The 22,133-nt window shown below is 42.9% G+C and overlaps 2 protein-coding genes across 2 annotated transcripts in view; both read left to right on the top strand.

Annotated features, from left to right (window-relative positions):
• Positions 1 to 4,827, top strand: part of tesk1a (testis associated actin remodelling kinase 1a) — a 21,545-nt gene extending 16,718 nt beyond the window's left edge. Inside the window, exons 8-11 of the mRNA XM_069167445.1 lie at positions 704 to 787; positions 942 to 1,028; positions 1,117 to 1,210; positions 1,817 to 4,827. Of these exons, the coding sequence (XP_069023546.1) occupies positions 704 to 787; positions 942 to 1,028; positions 1,117 to 1,210; positions 1,817 to 3,042 (1,491 nt within the window). The 3' untranslated portion in view covers positions 3,043 to 4,827. The remainder of the gene's footprint in view (positions 1 to 703; positions 788 to 941; positions 1,029 to 1,116; positions 1,211 to 1,816) is intronic.
• A 3,088-nt stretch (positions 4,828 to 7,915) lies between these two features.
• Positions 7,916 to 22,047, top strand: LOC138209694 (adipose secreted signaling protein). Its single transcript, XM_069168457.1, has 6 exons — positions 7,916 to 8,090; positions 11,079 to 11,159; positions 11,823 to 11,959; positions 14,576 to 14,729; positions 16,456 to 16,581; positions 17,167 to 22,047. Exons 2-6 carry the CDS (start codon positions 11,141 to 11,143, stop codon positions 17,265 to 17,267), a joined length of 537 nt encoding a protein of 178 aa, XP_069024558.1. The 5' UTR covers positions 7,916 to 8,090; positions 11,079 to 11,140; the 3' UTR covers positions 17,268 to 22,047.
• The last annotated feature ends 86 nt before the right edge of the window (positions 22,048 to 22,133 follow it).

The following is a 22,133-nucleotide window of genomic DNA, read 5'->3' as shown; positions in this document are numbered from 1 at the left end:
TAGCAAATCTTTGATTCTGAAGAGATTCTGACCGTCTAGATGAAAAAAAAAATACCCTCAGCATGAGCGCTGCCATGTTTGTTTTAAATCTGAAACAGAGGTGTAATACACAGTTCGAAGAGTCTTTGTGGGTTTTAGAGATACTCTCAGAACAATGGTAAATCATTAAAAATGGTTATCTGGGTTTTTCCCAGTCTTATAACACCTGCTCATAAATGTGGATGTGTGTTCCAGCTTTGAGAAATTCTCCACAGGCTGTGTGAACCAATCAGGACTCAGAGTTTGAACGAGAGTTTAACAAAACCAGAAATAAAACACCAAGTTTAAAGACGAGCAGGATGAATGTCGCAGTTTTAAGTGGCTTTGTCACAAGAAGAAGAACAAAGCACACTAAAGACACAAGTGAGCAGGTGCATCATGTACCAGACCGAGTGGAAATGAACCATTTCAGTCACTCAGCGGACTTCCTGTGAAATCAGGACATTTGTTCAGCTCTAATGAGACGATGATTCACACAAGAAAATTGTCAAGTCGACTGTTTTTGGAGCCGCCTCAGCTTCGACCCAAAGTATTTGTCTTTGGTCCTGTAGCTGTACCTGTACCTGTGTGTGTGTGTGTGTGTGTGTGTGTGTGTGTGTGTGTGTGTGTGTGTGTGTGTGTGTGTGCGCTCAGCGCTGATACGTTGCTCCCCTTCTCTGCTCAGGTGGATGTATTTGCGTTCGGCATCATCCTGTGTGAGATCATCGCCCGGATTGAAGCTGATCCCGACTTCCTACCGAGGACGGAGGTACGTCTGCAGCTCGTCTGTGTGTCCGTTCGTAAAGCTTCACTGTTGGGACATACGTTTGTTCACCTCAGCAAACCATGTAATTTGTGTGTGTGTGTGTGTGTGTGTGTGTGTGTGTGTGTGTGTGTGTGTGTGTGTGTGTGTGTGTGTGTAGGACTTTGGTCTGGACGTGGATGCATTTGAGAACATGGTTGGAGATTGTCCGCCTGCGTTCTTCAGCCTCGCTGTCACCTGCTGTAACGTGAGTATCCACACGTCCACGACTCTGATGTCACGTCTGACGTCCATCAGCTGAAATGCATCACGTGGACTTTTGGTTGTTTTTTCAGATGAGTGCAGAGAGGCGTCCCTCGTTCTCTGACATCGTCTTCACTCTGGAGGCCATGGACAGAGAGGACGAGAGGAAGAAGCCCATCGCGCTCGGTAAAAAGATCAAATTCATGGTTTTCCTTCGATGTTTGTTGATTTGAGGCTCAAAAAACACTCCAGGACCCTGAAGCCCTCGGCTGTCCTCCATCTTTGATGTGAACTCTGCAGGGTTAGCCTCGTGCTGTGTCCTTTACATCAGACAGGCAGACAGGCAGACAGACAGGCAGGTGGACAGACGGACAGACGGACAGGGACCCTGTTCAAGGCCTTGACATCAGGTTATTAAACAGGATCCATTTAAGTCTGATGTCTCTTCATATTTCTCTGTAGTTTATATTTTCAAACAAACTTTTAAGATTAAAAAAAAAAAAAAACTCAAGGTACTTTTTTTGTTTTAGAATAATTGAAGATAATTATAACAAAAAGCAAGTTTTGTCTGAAAAGACTTACTTTATGCCGTTAATACTTTCAGCACAGCTTCTAATCGTTTGAATCAAATATTGCAGAGATTGCTTGAATTTAGTTAATTTAGTTAATTTAGTTAATTCCCTGACGGACTGATGATGAAAAACCATTGTTATGTTTCATGTGTCGTTGGCGTTCTCTACCTTTTGTCGGTCTTTAACATTCACGTCCGTCTCCCACCTTCCCCTCGCTCAGAGCCCGTGGCGGTGGACATCAGCCCGTACCGGCGCCGCAGCTCTCCCTGTCAACCTGGAGACCGCAGTCAGCTGCGGCAAGGCCTGGCGAGGAGCCAGTCGGACATGTTGCCCCCGGCAACCCTCACTCCTCCTCTCCTCGGGACCCCCCCGCGGGTCAACCCCTTCTCTCTCAGACAGGACCTGAACGGGGGGCGCTGTAAGCTCCTGGACACTCCCAGCAAGTCCGTCATCTCCCTGACCTTTACCCTGCCGGCGCTCCGCGACCCCGGCGCCTCCCCCCACCTCCTCAGGGGGACGCCGGGGATGCGGGCACCGCCGAGGAGATGCCAGTCGCTGCCCTGCACCCCCGAGCTCAGCCGGACTGTGGCTTTGTCGAGATACGCAGAGGGCAGGGAAGAGGAGAAGGACGAGGAAGCGGCAGCGATGAAGGGAGGAAGTGGGGAGGAGGTGGAGGAAGACAGGAGGAAGAAGACGAGGGTGGAGGAGGAGGTGGAGGAAAACTACACGTACACACACGAGAGGAGAGAGTCATTAAAGAAGGAGGGGGGCAGGGGAGAGGACTCAGGTCTTCCACTTGAGGTGGAGATGGCGTCTCTGGAGCGGCTGGAGGAAGAGGAGGAGGAGGAAGAGGAGACTGTGTGTCTAACAGAACCAATGGACTGCACCAAGTCTCCAGAACCAGCAGAGGGCGCTCTGAACTCCACACCCGGAACACCGCTGCTCACCTCCACGTCCTGCTCCTCCTTACGGACCAACGGCTGGCGACTTCCCGTCTCCAACGGACCGCCCTCTCTGCCTCCTCTGCCGCGACTGGACAACAACAACGGCTCCCCCCTCGTGATTGGTCAGCAGGTGCAGTGGGGCGGAGCCGGCCGCTCTAACGGTTACAGCGGAGCCCAGGTTGTGTCCTCTGACCCCGGCGGCCCCTCTGAGCAGGATGAGGTCATTTCCTGTCCCGGCTGCTGTCTCATGGGTCTGAGTTTCCCCTCGTTGTGCCTCCGCGGTTCACCTGCTGTGCCTGCCTCCCTGAGAAGGTCTTCATTACCGCGGCAACGGCCCTACCGGAACCTCAACGGTACCATAACCGGTGGCAGCGCTTCCTCGTCTACTACGTCCGCCGCCGCAACCAGAACTCTGCTGTGTCGCAGCACAAACGGAGTCGTAGTGGCCGGGCCCTCGGGGCCCTGCGAGCCGGGCCGGTCCCTGCCGGAGGCCCAGTCGTAAGCTCGCTCACAGCGGGTTTGGTTTTGAACTTGTGACATGCACCAGCACTGAATGCAACAGGACAGAAGTAGAAGCACCGATACTGATCCAGCACTGACCCGGCCGGTGCAGGGAAACGTGGGTCAGCGCCGTCGTGAGGATTAAACACAACAGTTCACTCTGACCGTGAAGTCAGAGTTTGTTAAAGGTAGTAACACACTGCTGCCTCCGGACCGGCGCTGATCCGAACAGAGCAGCTCGTCTGATGCACTGAATCAAACCCAACCTGCAGCTGCAGCGCTGCTCTCAGTCTGCTGTCACGTGGCTCCGATCACCTGAACAATCCTTCTGCTTCAGGTCAGAGTTACTGACATCATTTCTACCAGTTCTCGGCTCACAGGAAGATCACGACCCAAACTCATCTCCTGGCTTCGTTACAACGGTACCGTAACGAATAGAAATGATGTCCAAACCTTCAGGAGGAGGATTGTTTCAGATGTACAGGACGTGGCGACGCGGACGAACATGACTTTTGTACTTCACTTTGTCTCCTTTTACGGAGGAAGTTTGGAAGAAATTATAAAATCTTTTGCTTTGCATGGCAGCTCTGCTGGAAACGCTGCTGCGCTGCACGGTGAACACGTGTCCTGGACACCCTGATGTGAAGGTTCACCTCCGCCAGCTGCAGCTGCTCAGCCAGATGTTTCTGATTCTGTTGAACTGATTAACGGTAGCTGCAGCGCGAATATTTATAAAATGATAAAGACCATTGACTTCCTACATTTTTTATAGCAGTTGGTGTGTGTGTGTGTGTGTGTGTGTGTGTGTGTGTGTGTGTGTGTGTGTGTGTGTGTGTGTGTGTGACTGATATCTGTCGCTTTGAGGGATTTTAAAGAAGAGAGACCTGCCGGGTGTTTCAAGTAAATTCTTTTATTTTTGCACTTCATTTTGGAGCACTTTGCAGTAAAACACCAGGCTTTTACTAGATGGTATTTAATTTAATTTAAATTAATTATTTTAATTTATCTGTGCTAATGTTGTTTTATATATATATATATATATATATATATATATATATATATATATATATAAATGCGTGTGTGAGCGTGTGTGTGTGTGCGCGGGTTCGCTTCTGGCTCACACCTTTCATTCTATGACTTCTCCTCCCCCTCACACGTATGTTGCGTGTGTACATGTGTGCATTTTGACGACACCGTTGTAACTCATGACGTGGCATGTGAAGCAGGTACGACTATTTATTGTGCAGATCATTCCACACACTGTGTGTGTATGTGCTTTGGAGCGAAAGGCAGCGGGATGGAAACTCTCAGGATAAATTTCATCCCGTCATTTCTCATGTTAAACACGGTTCTCACTTTATTTCCATGTTCTGTTCTAGAAACCTGCGTGCAATCATCTGGTAATAAACAAATATGGCTGTTCAAACTTCTGTGCTGCTTTTTTAACACACGTGGCGATGACGGGGGAAGGTCATGTATTTATATCATTTTCTTTCATTAATTTAATTGATTTAATTAAAAATGAGCGTAACAGAGTTGATACACAGGAACATTACAAGTAAAAGTGATTCATTAATGATGAATAAACTAAAAGATTTAGACACCATATGATTAGAAATGTAGATAAATAAAGTTCAAACCAGCCTAGTTTGGAAATTATACTGTAATTCTGATGAAGAAAAAATATAAGGTACTTGACAGTTTTTAATTCATTGATAAGTGAGTGTAGCCTCAAAGACTTCAATAATAAACAAATTAATTTAAATATAAGGGGAAAAAAGTAACAAATTAGGGTAAAATAATTTGTGTATTTAATAAATAACAAAAAACAAATTGTTACAAATCTTTGATATAATATAGTTTTACCTTTCTGAAAGGGTTTGATGGAAACAGGAACTTTTATTATAAATTTCTGTTTTATAGCATGGTGGTATTTTTCCAATATGAAGTGACACCATGGAATAAAAATGTTTTTGTCTTGGCTCCAAAATAAAATCAGGTTGTCATTATTAGACTGTGAGAATCTAAATGGTATGGTCCACTTTAGGGGTGTCTGAAATGGTACTCAGGGCATGATTATGAAACCTGATGATGACTGATAGTAGTTTTTTATTTGTATAACTGTTTATTGAAGGTAAATTGTGGTAATTGATGATTCAGTCTCTTTCTTTTACCTTGTTAGGTTTTTCTACTGATTTATTTCCATTATTACCTCCTGACAAGTCAGACTTGTCTTCCATACAAAGCACCATGTTGGAGGAAACACTTGACAAACAGGAAATTCTTACTGTTAACGGTTAAACTGCAGATTTAACACAACAGCTGAACAGCAAGAACTGCAGTGACGGTGTCAAAACCACAGATTCAGACAGTCGGGGTTTCACAAGTCGCCTCTCGGCCTACCTCAGGAAACAAAGGGTTTTCCATATCATCAGGGATAAAACAAAAAAAGATGTCATTTGTTTGCAGAGGTTTAATCAATGTCTTTTTTGTGTCTTTATTATGCAAGTAAATTTCTCAAACGGAAATCAAAAATCAAATGTGTAAGTAAAAATATATGAACTTAGAATACAAATATTTGCATTTCAAACAAATTTGCTGTAAATAAAAAAAGGTTTTTTGATTTGCAACCAAAAAGTTTAGTTTTATAAGCAAAATTTTGAATTCTGTGACCAAAACGAACAAAACTGAGAGCAAATGTTTTTGCAATTCAAATGATTTTATTCTCAGTTCATTTATTTTTACTTGCAAATTAGATTCTTGATTCCAATGTGAGAAATTTGCTCTCATAACTGTTTTCTTTGCTTGCACAATAAAGACACAAAAAGACATTCATAGAGACAGACTTTAATTAATTCATACCTTTTTTGAGTTTTTAAAATGGACTATTAGACTCAAAAACATTTCAATTCAATTCAACTATATTTATATCGCCCCAAATCACAACACAGGTTATTTCATTTTAAACATTTAAAGTCCTTACAGCAGAACTTTACAATATTATACAGAGAAACCCAACAATTCAACAATTCCCACATAAACTGGCAGAGAAAAACTCCTCTTTAAGGGAGAAAAAACTGACAGAACCAGGCTCAGAGGTGGGCAGAGCTTCTGCTGACAGAACCAGGCTCAGAGGTGGAGAACATCTGCCTCCAACGGTTGGGGTGAGAGGAGAGCAGGGAGAGAAAAGGACAGCATAGAGAGAGAAGAGAAGAACTGTTGGTGGAGACGACAATCACAGAGCAGAGACATGCAGCTCCATGACGGGACATCTGGAAAAGAAAGAACAGAAACTACACGAGTGAAGGAACTGAATGGAGACAACAGATAATAAGAGAAAACGCATGAAGTTAATGAGATGTAAAGGTGAGATATGAGTTGTAGAGAGTTAAAGAGTGAAAGGAAAGAAGCTCAGTGCATAACGAGGTCCCCCAGCAATCTCAGTCTATAACAACATGCTGAGGAAGGATTTTCCTGATTTTATTAATATTACGTAGATGAAAGAAGGCAGTTCTGGAGATTTGCTTCATCAAAGATGACTCCAAGGTTCCTCACAGTGTTGCTGGAGGCCAAGACAACGTCATCTAGAGCAGAACTCTCTGTGACATTTTTGGTTGATTAGAACATTTTTCTTAGAATTTTTTTTTTCCACAAGTTTAAACGTCTTTAAATACACATTAAAATGAATCCAACATATTGTAGCGAATGGATAAATGGAGGCAGAAGATGTTATATTTCAGTCAGAAATGCACACATTCAGCAACACATAGGAGCTCTCTGAAGCTGGACACCAGTTCACTCACAGCGGAAGACTAGCCTGGACCTGTCCCTCCAAGCCTGGACCTGTTCCTCCAAGCCTGGACCTGTTCCTCCAAGCCTGGACCTGTCCCTCCAAGCCTGGACCTGTCCCTCCAAGCCTGGACCTGTTCCTCCAAGCCCGGACCTGTCCCTCCAAGCCCGGACCTGTCCCTCCCAGCCTCCTGCACTCCTCCAGTTTAATATATATATATATAAAAAAGTATATATTTTGCACACTATATATAGTAGGGGGTCCCTGCTCCAACTCTCTATCAGTTTGGGGGTCCTCGGCCTGAAAAATGTTGAAGACCCCTGATCTAGAGTAACTAAGTAATTAGAGAAAGAGTTTCTGAGGTGTTTAGGACCAAGTACAAGAACTTCTGTTTTGTCTGAGTTTAGAAGTTTTTGGTCATCCAATCCCTTATGTCTTTTACAGTAATACTAAAAGTAATTTTAGTATTTACTTTCAATGCATGACTTTTATACGTAGCTTTTTCTTGTAACTTTTTACAGTGTATTTGTAGTATTTTACTTAAGCAAAAATCTAAATACTCACAATATTTTCCAGAGTGACTTCCGGTCACGTTAGTTTAAATAAAATCTAAATAAATTGTGATTTTCATGAGGTGGATAAGAGCAGCGTCATCCACACTGTAACAGAAAAGAGAAATAAAGAGAAGAGTGTAAACTGTTTTTTTCCCCCAATGTATTAATAATTTGTTTAATTCTATTTTTGAAATATTGTTTAAAAAAATAACAGATTGCTAATTTAATTTAGTGCAAACAGAGTTTGTCAATGGTGTGTTTGTTTGTCAATTGAAGGGTAATAATTGTAAATTATTCTGTGTGATCAAGTTTTGGCAGGAAATGGTCTCCACGCAGTCCTCGTGTGATCCCACAGACATGAGCTCATGTGATCCCACAGACATGAGCTCGTGTGATCCCACAGACATGAGCTCGTGGGCTCGTGTGATCCCACAGACATGAGCTCGTGTGATCCCACAGACATGAGCTCGTGGGCTCGTGTGATCCCACAGACATGAGCTGCGAGCAACAGGGACGCAGACGCCACGCGCGCGCCCGCTGACTGGGCCCGCTTCCACGCGCACGGAACAAGTGAGCATCTGTGTCTGAACAGCTCATCGGTGTGCCAGCCTCACGAGGACAGATGCCAGAGTCGGTGCTCAGAGGGGGATAACGACATGTCACGGGCGTAGAAGAGACGCTGCACGCGGACATCCGAACTAAGCGGTACGTGTTTTCTGAGATTGATTTCTTGATTTCCGTGGATTAAATCTGCGTCTCCGCGGCGGAGACCAGCAGGGCTGCTGCAGGATGCGAAGTGGATGGGGCGTGGATGTGTTGTGCGGTTCGGAGTGCGTGCGGACCAGCGGGGACACAGCGCTGTCGCAAAACGTGGTGTGTTTCAGACATGTAGGACAGTGATGCTGAGGACGCTCCCTTCATGTCCCGGAGGGGTGTTGTCCTCTCTCCGCTCACAGACACGAGACATCAGCCTCACTAAAATCTAAAGGAGTCAATGTTTGTGGTCCGTCACGGTGTAAATTCAACATCCCTGCATGCAGTGTCTCAGAAAATGCCCGTTTCCTTTTCTTTTCTTCGTTGTCGTCATTGTTCTGTTGCATCTACAGAAGCATGTCAATCATTTCTGAAGCACTGCAAGACAAATAGATTAAATATCAATTATTTGGAGTGAATCCAAATTTAACACAGTTCAAGGTGAATGTGTAAAATGTGTTTTTTACACATCACATCTGAAGATGTTAAGTTTGCAGTGACAGAAAAGAAAAGTACGCATTTACAAAATGTATAAAAGAAAAACCTTTATCTTGTAATTATGACTTGATGATCTTATGATGACAAAAGATCCTGTAATTAAAAGGTTGAAGTGCTGAGAGGACCGAAGCAGAGGGACGACCTGGTTTAACCAGATGACTGTAAGACTGAACATCGGTGGAAGGCTTTTTGTTTCTGTCCTTATTGGAAGATCAAACCTAAAAAGACTTCCCTTCAGTCACCACATGTTAGCTCATATTTGTTTACATTTGGGAAAATGAATTTGGCTGAATTATAAGCAGCAAAAAGCATCCTGGAAATTTGTTGCCACGAACTGATTCTCCAAACTCAAACTGACATTACAGGTTTGTCAATCATCAAATCATTATTAAAAAAAAAAAAAAAATCCGTTCATTTGTATTGTTTTTGGGCTAATATGTAAAAAAAAAAAAAAAAGTAACTAATTTTCCTCCTTATGTTTGTGTACAGAAAGCACAAATTTGAAAATGGATTAATCTGATGATCACCTGAGATTTAATTTGATTTCATAATTATTGAAAAATATTGCAAAACATTTAACCAGAGTGACACATGTGTCCATAAAGGTCCCTGAAAAGACTTCGTCAAACCTGTTCCCGTCTGACTGTCAGCTGTTTGATAAAAATGCTGACACAGTCATAATTTGGACTGACATTATTGATCGACCTCTTGATTGTGTTTATGATTAACATTGTGCAGGCGAACACATACAGCATGTTTATCATGAAGAAGTATTTAACAAATCATTTTTATAGCGGGGCTCAGCCCCTGCTTCATGGCGCCTCCTCTTCGTCCCCCGTCCTCGTCATCACCTGCAGACCGACTCAATAAATCCATGATCTCAGAACACTTCGCAGCGTCAGCCAGAAAAGCTTTTTTTCTTTGGTCCACCATCTCTGGGAGATCTGACATCAGAGGCTGTGCTTCAAGGTCATTATTGGCACGACAGTGATGCCGTCAGCATCACCCTCGAGTGCAATACTACGATTATACAAGTTACCAACTAAATAAAACATGTAATCTACATGTGTTCATATTGTGGAGCAATTCACTCTCAAAGTATAAAACTTTTTGTTTGTGTGATCTTCATTTCCATGGCAACACATGGGGTATGACTAACAACTGGAAAACAATCAGTAGACTCTTACTTACTTAGTATTCTTACTCTTACGTATGTAATGTTTACTACTCCAGGAAGTAGTCTGACCCTTAGCAACCACCTAGCAACGGAGAGGATTTCTAATCTGAAATACTGAACAAACTGAATAAATACAGAACATAGAAACACTAAACTGATCAGCTAGCTCAGTCTGGTTGGAACAAAGATATCTGATGAACAAAGATATCTGATGAACAAAGATATCTGATGAACAAAGATATCTGATGAACAAAGATATCTGGTGAACAAAGATATCTGATGAACAAAGATATCTAATGAACAAAGATATCTGATGAACAAAGATATCTAATGAACAAAGATATCCACGTTCTCATGTGTTTTTAACATTTTAGCTCCGTGTCATGTGTTCAAACCAAACCGGTCCAGCTAGCCGCCGCTAGGATTGTAAGTGCGTGACTATCCGTGGTGTTACGGTACGGGTGCTCGGAGCGACCAAAAAGGACCAAAAGAGACCCGACTTCACCAAATGGGTCATTTAATAGAACTAGAACAAGTAGAAACTACATTATATTACATGTTATATGAAACTCAGTTCTAATTCTATATTCCATTGAGGAGGTGGAGGGATATTTGTAGTGATGAGCAGGATGTGATGTCATGATGATTTGTTCCAGATGTTCAGTTGACCAATCAGATCTCTGGGGGCGGAGCTACTGGTTGTATGAAGGACATTCAGTGTTTTTTTCCGGTCACAGAGTTGCGCTAGTTACTGTAACCAGCCGTCCAATCACAGTAAAGGAGGGGCGGGACATACGTGGTTTTGGTCGGCCCTTCAGAGTGTCTGTGCAAACACTAACACGAGGCCAGTGACCTGACTGGATTCACAGAGAGGAAAAGTGAAGCTGTTAGCCAGGCTACGTTTCCACTATTTCCTAATTACATCACTTGATTGTAAGAAGCCTTTAAAACCAGGAAAAGAAAACACTTAATGCCATAAAACGATATTGCAATATCCAAAATGATTAAAATGATGATCTCGTGTCATGTCATGATATTATATAATATTGATTAATTGCCCATCCTTGAGTTGGGCTGGTTGTGAGTGAGCTTTCCTTCCCCACATTTATCCTGCAGTCTGGTGGATTAAACTGGTGACTCGGTGTCCAAATGTCAAACGCTCGAACAAACCCTGGAACACAAAAATATTTATATATAACAACACAGAGCTGAAGCTAAGACCTGACCAGCTGCCTCTCTGTTCCCCTTTCTGTCCCCACTCACAGGAGGTCAGTGATGACATCGCTCAGGTATTGTGTTTCGCTACCCAAATCCTAAGCACGTTACCATGGCAACCGGAAGAAAAGGTAAGCGTGACACTGCTTGTTTTAGTGTGTGTGTGTGTGTGTGTGTGTGTGTGTGTGTGTGTGTGTGTGTGTGTGTGTGAGAGAGGGCATCACTTGTCTGGGTGGTGTCCTGGCCTTCCATCTGGTGTGTGTCCTGCTGTCGTTTCCTACTCTGCATTCTGCTTCACAAACAGAACAAAAGAAGATTTTCTACCATCTCAGCATTTGATGGCTCCTCCTTCACACGCTGTCCTCAGAGCCCCGTGTCTCTGTGTGTGTGTGTGTGTGTGTGTGTGTGTGTGTGTGTGTGTGTGTGTGTGTGTGTGTGTGTGTGTGTGTGTGTGTGCTGTGATGTAACATGCTGCTGCCTCCCCGTATTGGACTTCTGGTGACGGCTAACGATGCTGCTTTTATTCAGATGTTTTCAGAGATCCCAGTTGTACATCAAAGGTGTTATAATAAGTGTTTTTGATGTGTATCGGACCGGCCTTTACCACATCAGTCCGACATGTTAACACTGCAGCGGTGTTGTCCTGCAGGAAGATCATTCATCCAGATGTTTCTGTTCTCTCACATCTGCCCTGCTGTCTTCATTTATTAACATATTGCTCTTTATTTCTTTACATTTCCATGCTTGCTTTGGTTGATACACATTTTACGCGTGTTCTTGTTTTTCACCACCAGGCTCCACCTCCAAAGCAGGTGGGGTGCGTTTCCCTGACGACGACCAGCTCCCCGGCTCCCCCACGCGGAGAGACGACCAGTCGAACATCTCCACTCTCGTGGCGATCCTGGAGAAGGACGGCAGCTACTTGGTCAAGGTGCGTCAGTGTGTGTGAGTATGTGTGTAATTAATTCAATTTATTCAATTCCACTTAATTTATGCAGCAAATCACAACATAAATGATCTCAGGGCATTTAACATATGAATAACATTAATACAGCACCCGACGATTCAACTACTCCCTGGTGTTCAGGGCTATTTATGGATGCATGTGTCGTCCGTCTTTGCCTTTATTGTGTTTCTCTTCATTAAGCAGCAGTGTGATCAATAACGTTCAGCTCTTTAAGAGGTTGCCTCAAAAACCAACTCAGCTTTGGTCCAGTTCTGCTTGGAAGCTGACATTTTTTGGAAGTGGAGGAGAAACACTCGCGTTTAATCAACCGCAGTTTCACAGTTTACAATCTTTCTTTTGAACGGTTTGTGAAAAGATTTAAACCAGCTCTCTGAAGTTTGACGTGTTTGGGCCTCCTCATCCTGACGGCGTTTATACGAAGCGTTTTTACCTTTTTTGAGTGTTTAAAACGGACTATTAGACGCAAAAACATTTCAATTCAATTCAATTTTATTTATATCATCCTAAATCACAACACAGGTTATTTCATGGCACTTCACACATATTCAAGTTTTTACAGCAGAACTTTACAGCATCATACAGAGAAACCCAACCATTCAACAATTCAACAATTCCCACATAAACTAGGAGGGAAAAACGCCTCTTTAAGGGAGAAAAACCTCCAACAGAAGGAAGGAAAACTCCCTCTGAACAGAAAGAAACCTTCGACATTTCACAGAACACAAAAACATTTCACAGACTGGGAAGGGAAGAACAACAACACATGTTGTTTGTGCTCGGAGACAGAACACTGGATCCAGTCCAGCAGAGTGCTGCTGCCGTGTACCGATCGCTGCTGTGTCTCTGGTTCCAGATACGATGTGATCAAATCAACCGGCCATGACAGGAACGCTAACCAGACATATGAATGGCATCACATTTGTTATTCACCATAAACAGTCTGCAGGTTTGTGTGAGTGTCTGGTTGCCATCCTCGTAGCAGTAGAGATATTATTGACACGTCAGGGTGTGGCTGAGACAACTTTAGCTGTTTCCTAATATTAGCTTTGGCCACATCGTATGCAGCGCTGGAACAGGAGTGACACGCCACCAGTGATCGGTACACGGCAGTGACACACCGAGGGGATTGGTGGACCGCTGCTCCTGAAGTGACATCTCATCAGCCACTTCACGATCTCAGCATCTCTCCGGGCGGACGTGGTCGAGGCTCGGACCAGAAGCAGCATCGTCGGAGGCTCAATGTCGGGATCGTGCGAGCGGATTGACTTGAGTTCTGTCCAATCACAAACTACACGTGTTGGCCGATATATGGACCTCTCGGGCGATATATGGAAAGTATTAGTGATTTAAAGACTGCTGGATATTATTTTCTTTTTTGTACTAATTGTGTCAGAAAGGATTTCATCTTTTGATATTTTCTTACATAGTTAATGAGTGGTTCTAATTATTTTAGAAGTTTTAAACATATTGTTTTTTGTATTTAATTTCGATATTGATTTCCAGTTGCCACCAGAAGTTTAAATACACTCCTCATGGATGTGAATGTCACGGCAATATTTCTGTATAATTTCTTTGAACTGGTCTTTTTCAAAGTACAAAATATGTCCTTAATAGAGAAAAACCCGAGTTATTTATTTATTAAGAAGAATATATCCAGATATAGTTTGGCTGAATGGCGACATATGATATACATCTCCATATTTTTTTTACTAACATTCATTAGTAGGTCAAAGCAGAATGTGAAATGCCTCGAGCACTTTCATCAACACAGTGTGATCAGAATCAAATACAAAGAAAAAGAAAGGTTTCCTTCCCCGTACCGCTGCTAAAACATGTAAATGAAAGATGATGTGAAATCAGTAGCCTGTTTAAAAATAAGATCTTTCTCTGAGATGCTCCTTCAGTTTTTTCCAACAACAGACTGACGTGCTGCAGTAAGTGTGTCGTCTTATTTTCGGTTTCCGGTGTTGCTGCTCGCCCAGTTCAGTTATATTGATCTATATTCTTTGTGATAGGAGTTCGTTATCTGCTGTACATTTAGACGAACACTAGTTCTGCTCACGCGCTCACAGCTCTCTGCTTCTGTCCGCCACTTTCTCTCTGATCCCTCAGTTGTTTTTTTATCTGCTGGTTACTTTAGCTGAGCAGCGAGCGACGGCTTCTTTCCCTTCATGTGCTGCTCGGTGTGTCTTATATGAAGTCGTCACACTCTTCTAACAGCTTCGCCGAGCACAAACACAAGTGCTGCAGCATTTCAAATAACCAACTGTAGCCTGTCCATTGTAAAAAAAAAATTAAAAAATCAATATAAACGATAGTCATATTACACATCTCCATTGAAAAAATATCGGTATATCGTCAAAACTCAACATATCGCCCAGATCTACCTTATTGGTTTGTGTAATTTTTTTGTGTTCAGTGAAACATTTTTGTGTTTTCTGATATTTTTTTGTGTTTGGTGAAATTTCTTTGTGGTTTGTGAAATGTTTTTACGGATGGACCCTCAGGGCCACCGTACAGAACTGCACAACAACCATGAACCTTGAAAATGTGAGCGCTCTTTATTTGCTCTCTCTGCAGGCTGGTTTCCTGAAGAGCCACCACTGTTATGAGATTGTCTTCACCATCCCAGATGTCCCCACGCTGGGCAAAGAGCTGTCCTGTCTTCCCTCCTCGTCTCCGACTCGGAGGTCCCCCAACCTCCGGGTCCACCACATTAACTCCATGCTGGAGGGTAAGTGCAGGCATCAGCACACCTCGCTATCCTGGAGTCACTCTGGGATCACGTGAAGAGACAGAAGAACACCACGATAGGTTGCTGCTCGCTCTGGACCAAAGTACTGAATGAGTCAGCAGATTGTCTGAAGGCACAGATGTAAGCAGGTAAAAGTCTTAATCCAAATGGACTCGTGAGCTCTCAAGGCCTCATGGCTTCAACAACCTGCGTGACGAGCACATGCAACATGTTGCACGTTTACATTTCAACCAATCAGGAACCAGGGCTGACCACGCTAGTTAATTGTCCTTATCAAGCATACTGTAATTAAACTATGAAACTGCTTATTATCTTTAGCAAATCACATGCAACACAATCTAAATTAAAACTGCAGGAAGTGATATGTTGATATGTCCGGCTGTCTGCAATGTGACTCTGATTGGCTCCTTTTATCAATATTTACTATTTTCTGTGAAGTCTTTTCACATCAAGCCAGTGGAGGTCACAGAGGTGAAGTCTGCTGTCAGTAGACACTCACCAAGAGACTGCATTAGTATAAAATCTCTGATTACAACACACACACACACACACACACACACACACACACACACACACACACACACACACACACACACACACACACACACACACACACACACACACACAACACACACACACACACACACACACACAAACACACAAAGGGATACTTGAGCTGCCCGCCGGGCTTTCAGACTCTCCTCGACTCGTCTCAGTTCTGGTAACAGATGCAGGTTTTACAGTCAGATTACTGGACTGATCGATGGTGGGCCAATTTACTGGAACTGGAAAACCTATAACTAAAGATGAAATCTGTGTTGAACCACATGATTTGCTAAAAAGGAATTCATTGTCCCCATAAGATGAAGCCTGATCTGACCCGCTGACTCTTTCTCCAGCAGCCTGATGCTGCTGTCGTTGTCTTTTCAACGTCTTGACAGCTGTGAGGCAGAGATGAGTTCTAATGCTGGTAATCCTCTGACTCTTCAACAGCAACAGCAGCTTAAATTTCTTTCTTGAAATATCTCAACAATTATTACGTGAATTGGTACAAATTTAGTAGAAACATGTCTGGTTGCCAGACAGCTCTTTCTAAAGGCTTCTTTTGTTTTTTCCCTCTGACATTTCATCTCCAAACTTCAGTTGATCCAGGACTTTGTTTTAAAGGTAGATCAGCATCTGTTAACCGATAAGTGACAAAAGATTCCAGTACAGTAAAACACTAATATTTCATACGACGGTGAATCGATAAGTTTGGAGACTGCTCCTTCTGCAGCCTCAACTGCACTGCAACATTGAAGATGGTTGATATGTTTTTTATTATGTAGAGCAATAGAAAACATTTTCAGCTTAAAAATGCATAAAAAATGGAGAAGCCCTGTAAGTTCTAGAAGCTGGTGGAGCAGAGGTGGGATGTCCGACTTCATAATGCATCACATGCAGCTCGGGAGACGGACGCTGTTGTAATGCAGAGCTGAACGAGCGCCGAACAATAACATATTAAAGTGCACCTGGAGCAGCAGTAGAAAACACTGAGACAGCACTTCATCTGTCTGATGACGTCACACAGTGACTGAAGCAGCGCTGTGACTCTCTCATCCTCTCTCCTCGTTCATCTGTCCTGCAGCATCACTTCCTTCTGTCCTCTCTGTCCGTCCAAACTCTCAGCATTTTTAAATTAACGAACAGATGTGTGTCTCTTCAGGAGGAGTGAAGGTGGCGTGCGAGTACAGAACTCACCAGGAGGGGGTGCTGCAGGAGGAGATCACTCTGGTGACCAGAGGGAGGAAAGACCGCAGCCTGAAGGTCCGATTCCAGGCCCGGGTGATCGGTGAGTGTTTGAACACACACACACACACACACACACACACACACACACACACACACACACACACACACACACACACACACACACACACACACACACACACACACTAAAGCCACCCACATGTGCTGCTCTACAAGTGAAATTTTGCACAAATTGTGTGTCGTGGTTGGCAGCAGACAGAACAGGAAATTACATGAATATACTTCCACCCTACTTTCCCACTGTTTGTGTTATTCTGCCAAACAGGTTGGTCGCACACCATCTGTCAAACTGGCTGGATATCGAAGAGCCTCACAACTTTGTCTCACAGCTAAATCAGATGGCCCTCATACAAAGGAGCCAGAGACCGAACCGTGAATGGATCTATTCTCCGTTTCATTTCATGGGCAGCTCTGAAAAGTCCTCCTTGCATTGTGTTGTGGTTCATCAAAAGCCATCATGTTTCAATCTGCATTCTGACTCATTTTTCAGACCTGGAAACTACGTCCACTTTTACAGTCTATGAGTGTAACGTCTAACACCAGGAGTGAGCCTCAGTCTGATGAACACACTTTGTTTTTCTCCCTCTATCTGCCTCCTCCTTCTCAGACCCACATCACGGCACCCCCATGCTGCTGGAGGGGGTGAGATGCCTCGGTGCTCAGAGAGACGCCCACCGGAGGCACAGCAGTGACCGTAAGAGGATATGATGAAAAGATGCAGTACCTGCGTATACAAAAGTATTTATTCAGTGACTGGATTCAGGAGGTTAAATAGAAACACCAACATGTTCCCTGGAATACAAACATCTTTACTCAACTAGGAAATAACGGGTCTGTGATGCTGTGTTTTGCTGCCGAGGTATGCCGATGTGTTCGTCGGAAAATGACAAATTACTGCAATGAAAATCATAAGTCATGGATCCAAAATAATATTTGCATAATAATGAGAAACATTTGATTCCCACCAGCCTGCAGCTCGGTTGTTTTCCTCTTTTGATAGCTGTGAAGCCTCCGCTGTTGGAGAGGTGAAGTAAACCAGCACTGAACACTAACCAGCTTACACTCGTACAAACACACACAAGATCACTGCCTGGAAAACTAAAGATATGATCAGCAGCACACACATAGTGACAGACGGTAAAATAACATTATCTCGTACTCTCTTCTGTTCTTTTAAGGTGGAGTCAGTGATTCTAATCCAATGAACCTATGAAGGTTGTTTTGAGGTTGTTGTTTTTTTATGAAAGTATTAAAGAGCAGATTTCTCACACAGCAAATCAAAAATCAAGTTTGTATGTAAAAATATATGAACTGAGAAGATCTTTTCAACTAAATTATAACCAACAGTTTGGTTGTTTTTTGTCACAGATGTCAGAATCGTGTTTATGAAAACAGCCTCAAAAAACATTTGATTGTGATTTAGACCTATTTGGTTGCGAGTCCAAAATTTTTGGTTCCAAGTTGAATTGGATGTAATGGGGCGAGACCAAGACCGATTGAGGAGACAAAAGGTTCTATTGGTGCGTTTGACATGAATCAAGAGTTTGGAGCAGGAAGTGACCATATTTGGACGAGCTGGGGGAGGAGCCAGCGGTGGATCTGACCGATCTGATTGGAAACCTGACGATACTACGTCCCGCCCACCGATAGCTGTAACCTGACTGCACCACAGGCCTGTCAATCAAACAGACACGCCCCCAAAAACAGGTCTTCTTGAATCTTCTTTTCCAATGAATGAGGGATTATTTTCAGATGGACCTCCAGAAAACTAACAAGAAGGAGTGACTTTAGCTAACAACACCGAGATAACTGATGGACACATTTTATTCACTTTGGATTTGATGAGAGAAGTTGAATGGGAGTCTATGGAGCCGGAGGCTTTTTGGAGCCGACCTCTAGTGGCACTCGCTGGTATTGCAGCTGAAGACACTTCTGGATCAGAACCATTTTACAGACCCGGAAGCTGCGAACACTTTAATATCCAGTCTGTGTTACACACACACACACACACACACACACACACACACACACACACACACTTCTCTACTCCCAGCTTAATCACTTAACAGGAGAGGACTGTGTGTTGATCTAATCTTTTCATATTGAAGTGTTTTTAAATGTAGCAGCATGACTTTCACTTTGGTGATATTTTATGTTGTCAGTCTCACTTCAGCCTGAACACTGACACACACTGTTTCCTAACATGTCAGTACAAGCCTGTCAGGAAACAGGTAGAAAATTAGCGTTGCATGTTACTGAAGGAATCTCCGCAACTTGTGACATCACAGTTGTAACTTTGTCAACTTCCACTGCCATGAAAACTGGATTTCATTTACAATGTGTTACACATGAGTGGCTAATCACAGCTAACAAAGTGTGTGTATCGTTAGCCCACAGAGGGGCTTCAAGTCGAGCTCACACCCATCCAAATCGTTCTTAAATAGAGAAAGAGATTAAAGCCATAAATAACAGACATAACATCGTGAAAATCATGCTGATACTTTTAAAAGCGTTTCAGTAGAAGAGAGCAAAATAATGTGGACTGACTTCAGCGTAGTTCAACACGCGATCCTCTCCTGATGAGCCAGGTGTACTCGTATAGTGTGGATGTAACCAGGCTGCTGCTCCCAGTCAATCCCACCAATAGAAACTCTCCTCCGTCAGTCTCATACCCGCCGAAACATCCAATTCAACCAAAAGTTTCTGACTCACAACCAAAGAGGTCGATTCACAATCAGAGCTTTTGGTGACGCGACAAAGAGGCTGTTTTTAAATTCTGTTACCAAAACTAAAAAAAAAAAATTGTTTTTACTTACAAACTTGATTTTTATGTACTTGTGAGGAATTTGCTCTCAAAACTGACTTTTATACTTGAATATAAAAGACAAAAACACAGTCATTAACTCACAATATAACCCTATTATCAAAAATAAGAGCATTTAAGATCAGAAACCTCAGAGAGGTGAGAGGCACGAAGATGTGGAGGCCGCTCTGTTTCTGTGTCATTGGTGACATTAGTTTTGCAGAGTTTCACAGAAACACTAAATTAGATGTTCTCTTTCTGCTCAGGTTTCAGGATCATGGTGAAATCACAAATGTTGACGTACCAGTGGTCACAAAAGCCTCTGAAGGAAAACTAAAGGGAGGAGGGTATTAGTTCAACAACTTTCCTCCAGAACAACTGACTCCTCTTCTTGTGCACCACCGACGGTGAAACACGTCCATCAGACTGTAGTACGGTAAAAATGTCGGTGATTTGCATCAAAAGAAAAGCAGACGTAAAACAGAATTCATGTTTTTCAGTCTGCACAAAATTTCACTGGCGGTTTCGTTCCTCCAAGAACAGAACGAGCTGGTCGAGTATCACCCACATCTCCTGACAAGCTGACTAACTTCAGGCAGTAATCTTAGAATTCAAAAGTCAAATGTAAAGTAGAACTTGCTAAAAACACGTAGACATCCGTGTTTGCGCAGGAAGACACACGTTTACCGCTGTTGTTGCCGTTTCTCACGAAAGCCACCAAATATTATCCTGATTGCACATTACTGTTGCACCGTGTATCTCATCAAGAGGACTCCACTTTAGTGATGACTGTTCAACGGGGGCCGTTTGCTGAAGTGCACTTCGGCAGCATTGACACTGCTTTCTGTTAGAAACGCGTGTGACTGCTGAGTGGATTTGTGAACTAATCTGCCACCAGACTTTGCAATCAGATGAAAGGACTTTTATTCCCGTAACTCTGAGCAGCCGTAAGGAAAAAGAGGAGATTATGAGGCGTCACACCCGGTTTGTTTTATGTATTTTTACTGTGACTGTTAATTAAAAGCATATAGGATATCGCATTTAAAAGTATTAAACAGCATGATACGATGACTACTACTCCTACGTGTCATCTTAAAAAGCAGAATGTGTCGTTCAGATGCTCCTTTGAGACCAAGATATAATCATTTGTGATTGTTTGTGGAGCAAAACATGATCAGAAATAATCTGTTTCTTTCTGGTGCAGGAAACGCCGTCATTTATTTATTTATTTTTAATATCAAAAGTTATATACTTGTCTGTTTTTGGTGAAATAATCCTGCTTCAGCATCTTTTCTGTTGACATCACCGTAGTCTTATATGTACAGTCATAAGAGAAAGTATGTCAAATAGAAATCAGTGTTTTTTTCACGTCCTCTATTTTACAAGCAAACATTTGATCCTCCCTGAAACATTGCCAGGACTTAAAGGAGGCATACTTGAACAACTTGCTTTTCCAGTCATTTATTCAACAAAAATATGAATAGTTGTAATATTTTTCTGTGGTAAAAGTAATTCCACCCAAGAACTCAGAAGCTCATATTACCCCATTGAACAGAAATAACTCCTTGTAAGCATTGTGCATTATTGTCCCACGGTCTCTGACACTCGCTTGCTTAAATTCTTCACCACTTTTGATGCAAAATTCCCCCAGTTCAAGATGTTCGAGTGTTTTCTTGCACATACTACCAGTTCCAAATCTCCCCACCAGAGATGAGATGGCTGCGTTCACAGATGGCTCCTCTCACAGGTCACTTTTGCTGTTATTAATATTCCATCGTCTCATCAGTCAAAGAAACCAACATTGACTGCACCTGCCAAGAACTTTCTCAGATCAGTCTCGACTGCACAAAACACCCTTTCAACTCAAAAACAGTAGCACAGGAGATTCTTAGACCACCTGGACTAAAGTGGGCCCCAGTCCCCGGGGGGAGGCCAAGCAGAGGAAGTAGAGGTTGGCTGAGGGAGCTGGTTGGCCAACCTGACTTCGGGCTAGACCCAATAAAACTCCTCTCCTTAGTATCCTTCTCACTAATGCAAGATGAACAAGTTCAGAATGAGTATCGCTCCACATAAACTACAGATTTCAGAACCACGGAAATCAGGGAGCAGACTTTGTGTTTACATGAATGCAACATGATGCGCAAACATGAACACAATCAATAAATTCTGCTTCCCAGATCTGAAAGATCTAATACTTAAGACCTTTTTACTGTCCAGGCAACATGCAGTTGTTGTTTTCATACAAAAATAAGACTCAGGGAATCATTACATCATGAATCTATTAAACTAAATTGCATGAATCCCAAATTCATCTTATGCAGAGGTGGGATTTCCCTGAATAAACAGAGGGGAGAAGCATTATGTGGTTTTATTTATTGTTTTGAATTAGCTGCTCTCTGGTCAGATTTAAATACAGTGCTTACAGTGTCAGGTCCCATTTGAACATTAGCTGTACCCCTTGTTCACAATGAACTTGAACAGAAATGGGTTCAAATACTGCTTACCAATGGAGCTCAAAATAAAAACAAAGTTACCTCATTTTTTCATTTATTGTACTTCATATAAGAAACACACAAACTAAATTGCACTGCCATCTAAACTCGGACACTGCCGGACTGCTTTTGTATTATTCTTAACAATTTCACACCAACCAGAAAACAAAACCTGGTGTCTGGGGGGGGGGGGGGGGGGGGGGGGTTGCGCATTAAGAGCCACAGGGCTTTTAATTTGAAATGGAGGCTTTTAATATGAAACAGATACAGGAAGTTGTG

Source organism: Embiotoca jacksoni, unplaced genomic scaffold (assembly GCF_022577435.1).
Source record: "Embiotoca jacksoni isolate LCO1_2020_lvr unplaced genomic scaffold, fEmbJac1.0.p SCAF_4, whole genome shotgun sequence".
NCBI lineage: Eukaryota > Metazoa > Chordata > Actinopteri > Embiotocidae > Embiotoca > Embiotoca jacksoni.
Note: the sequence above shows the minus strand (reverse complement) of the source record. Positions and strands in the feature narration are given on the sequence as shown.

What these genes read in the sequence shown, in the direction of transcription:
- LOC138209694 (XM_069168457.1), top strand. An exon ending in CATTAACTCCATGCTGGAGG is followed by an intron (nt 14,730 to 16,455) that starts GTAAGTGCAGGC and finishes GTGTCTCTTCAG; the next exon opens with GAGGAGTGAAGGTGGCGTGC. An exon ending in ATTCCAGGCCCGGGTGATCG is followed by an intron (nt 16,582 to 17,166) that starts GTGAGTGTTTGA and finishes CCTCCTTCTCAG; the next exon opens with ACCCACATCACGGCACCCCC.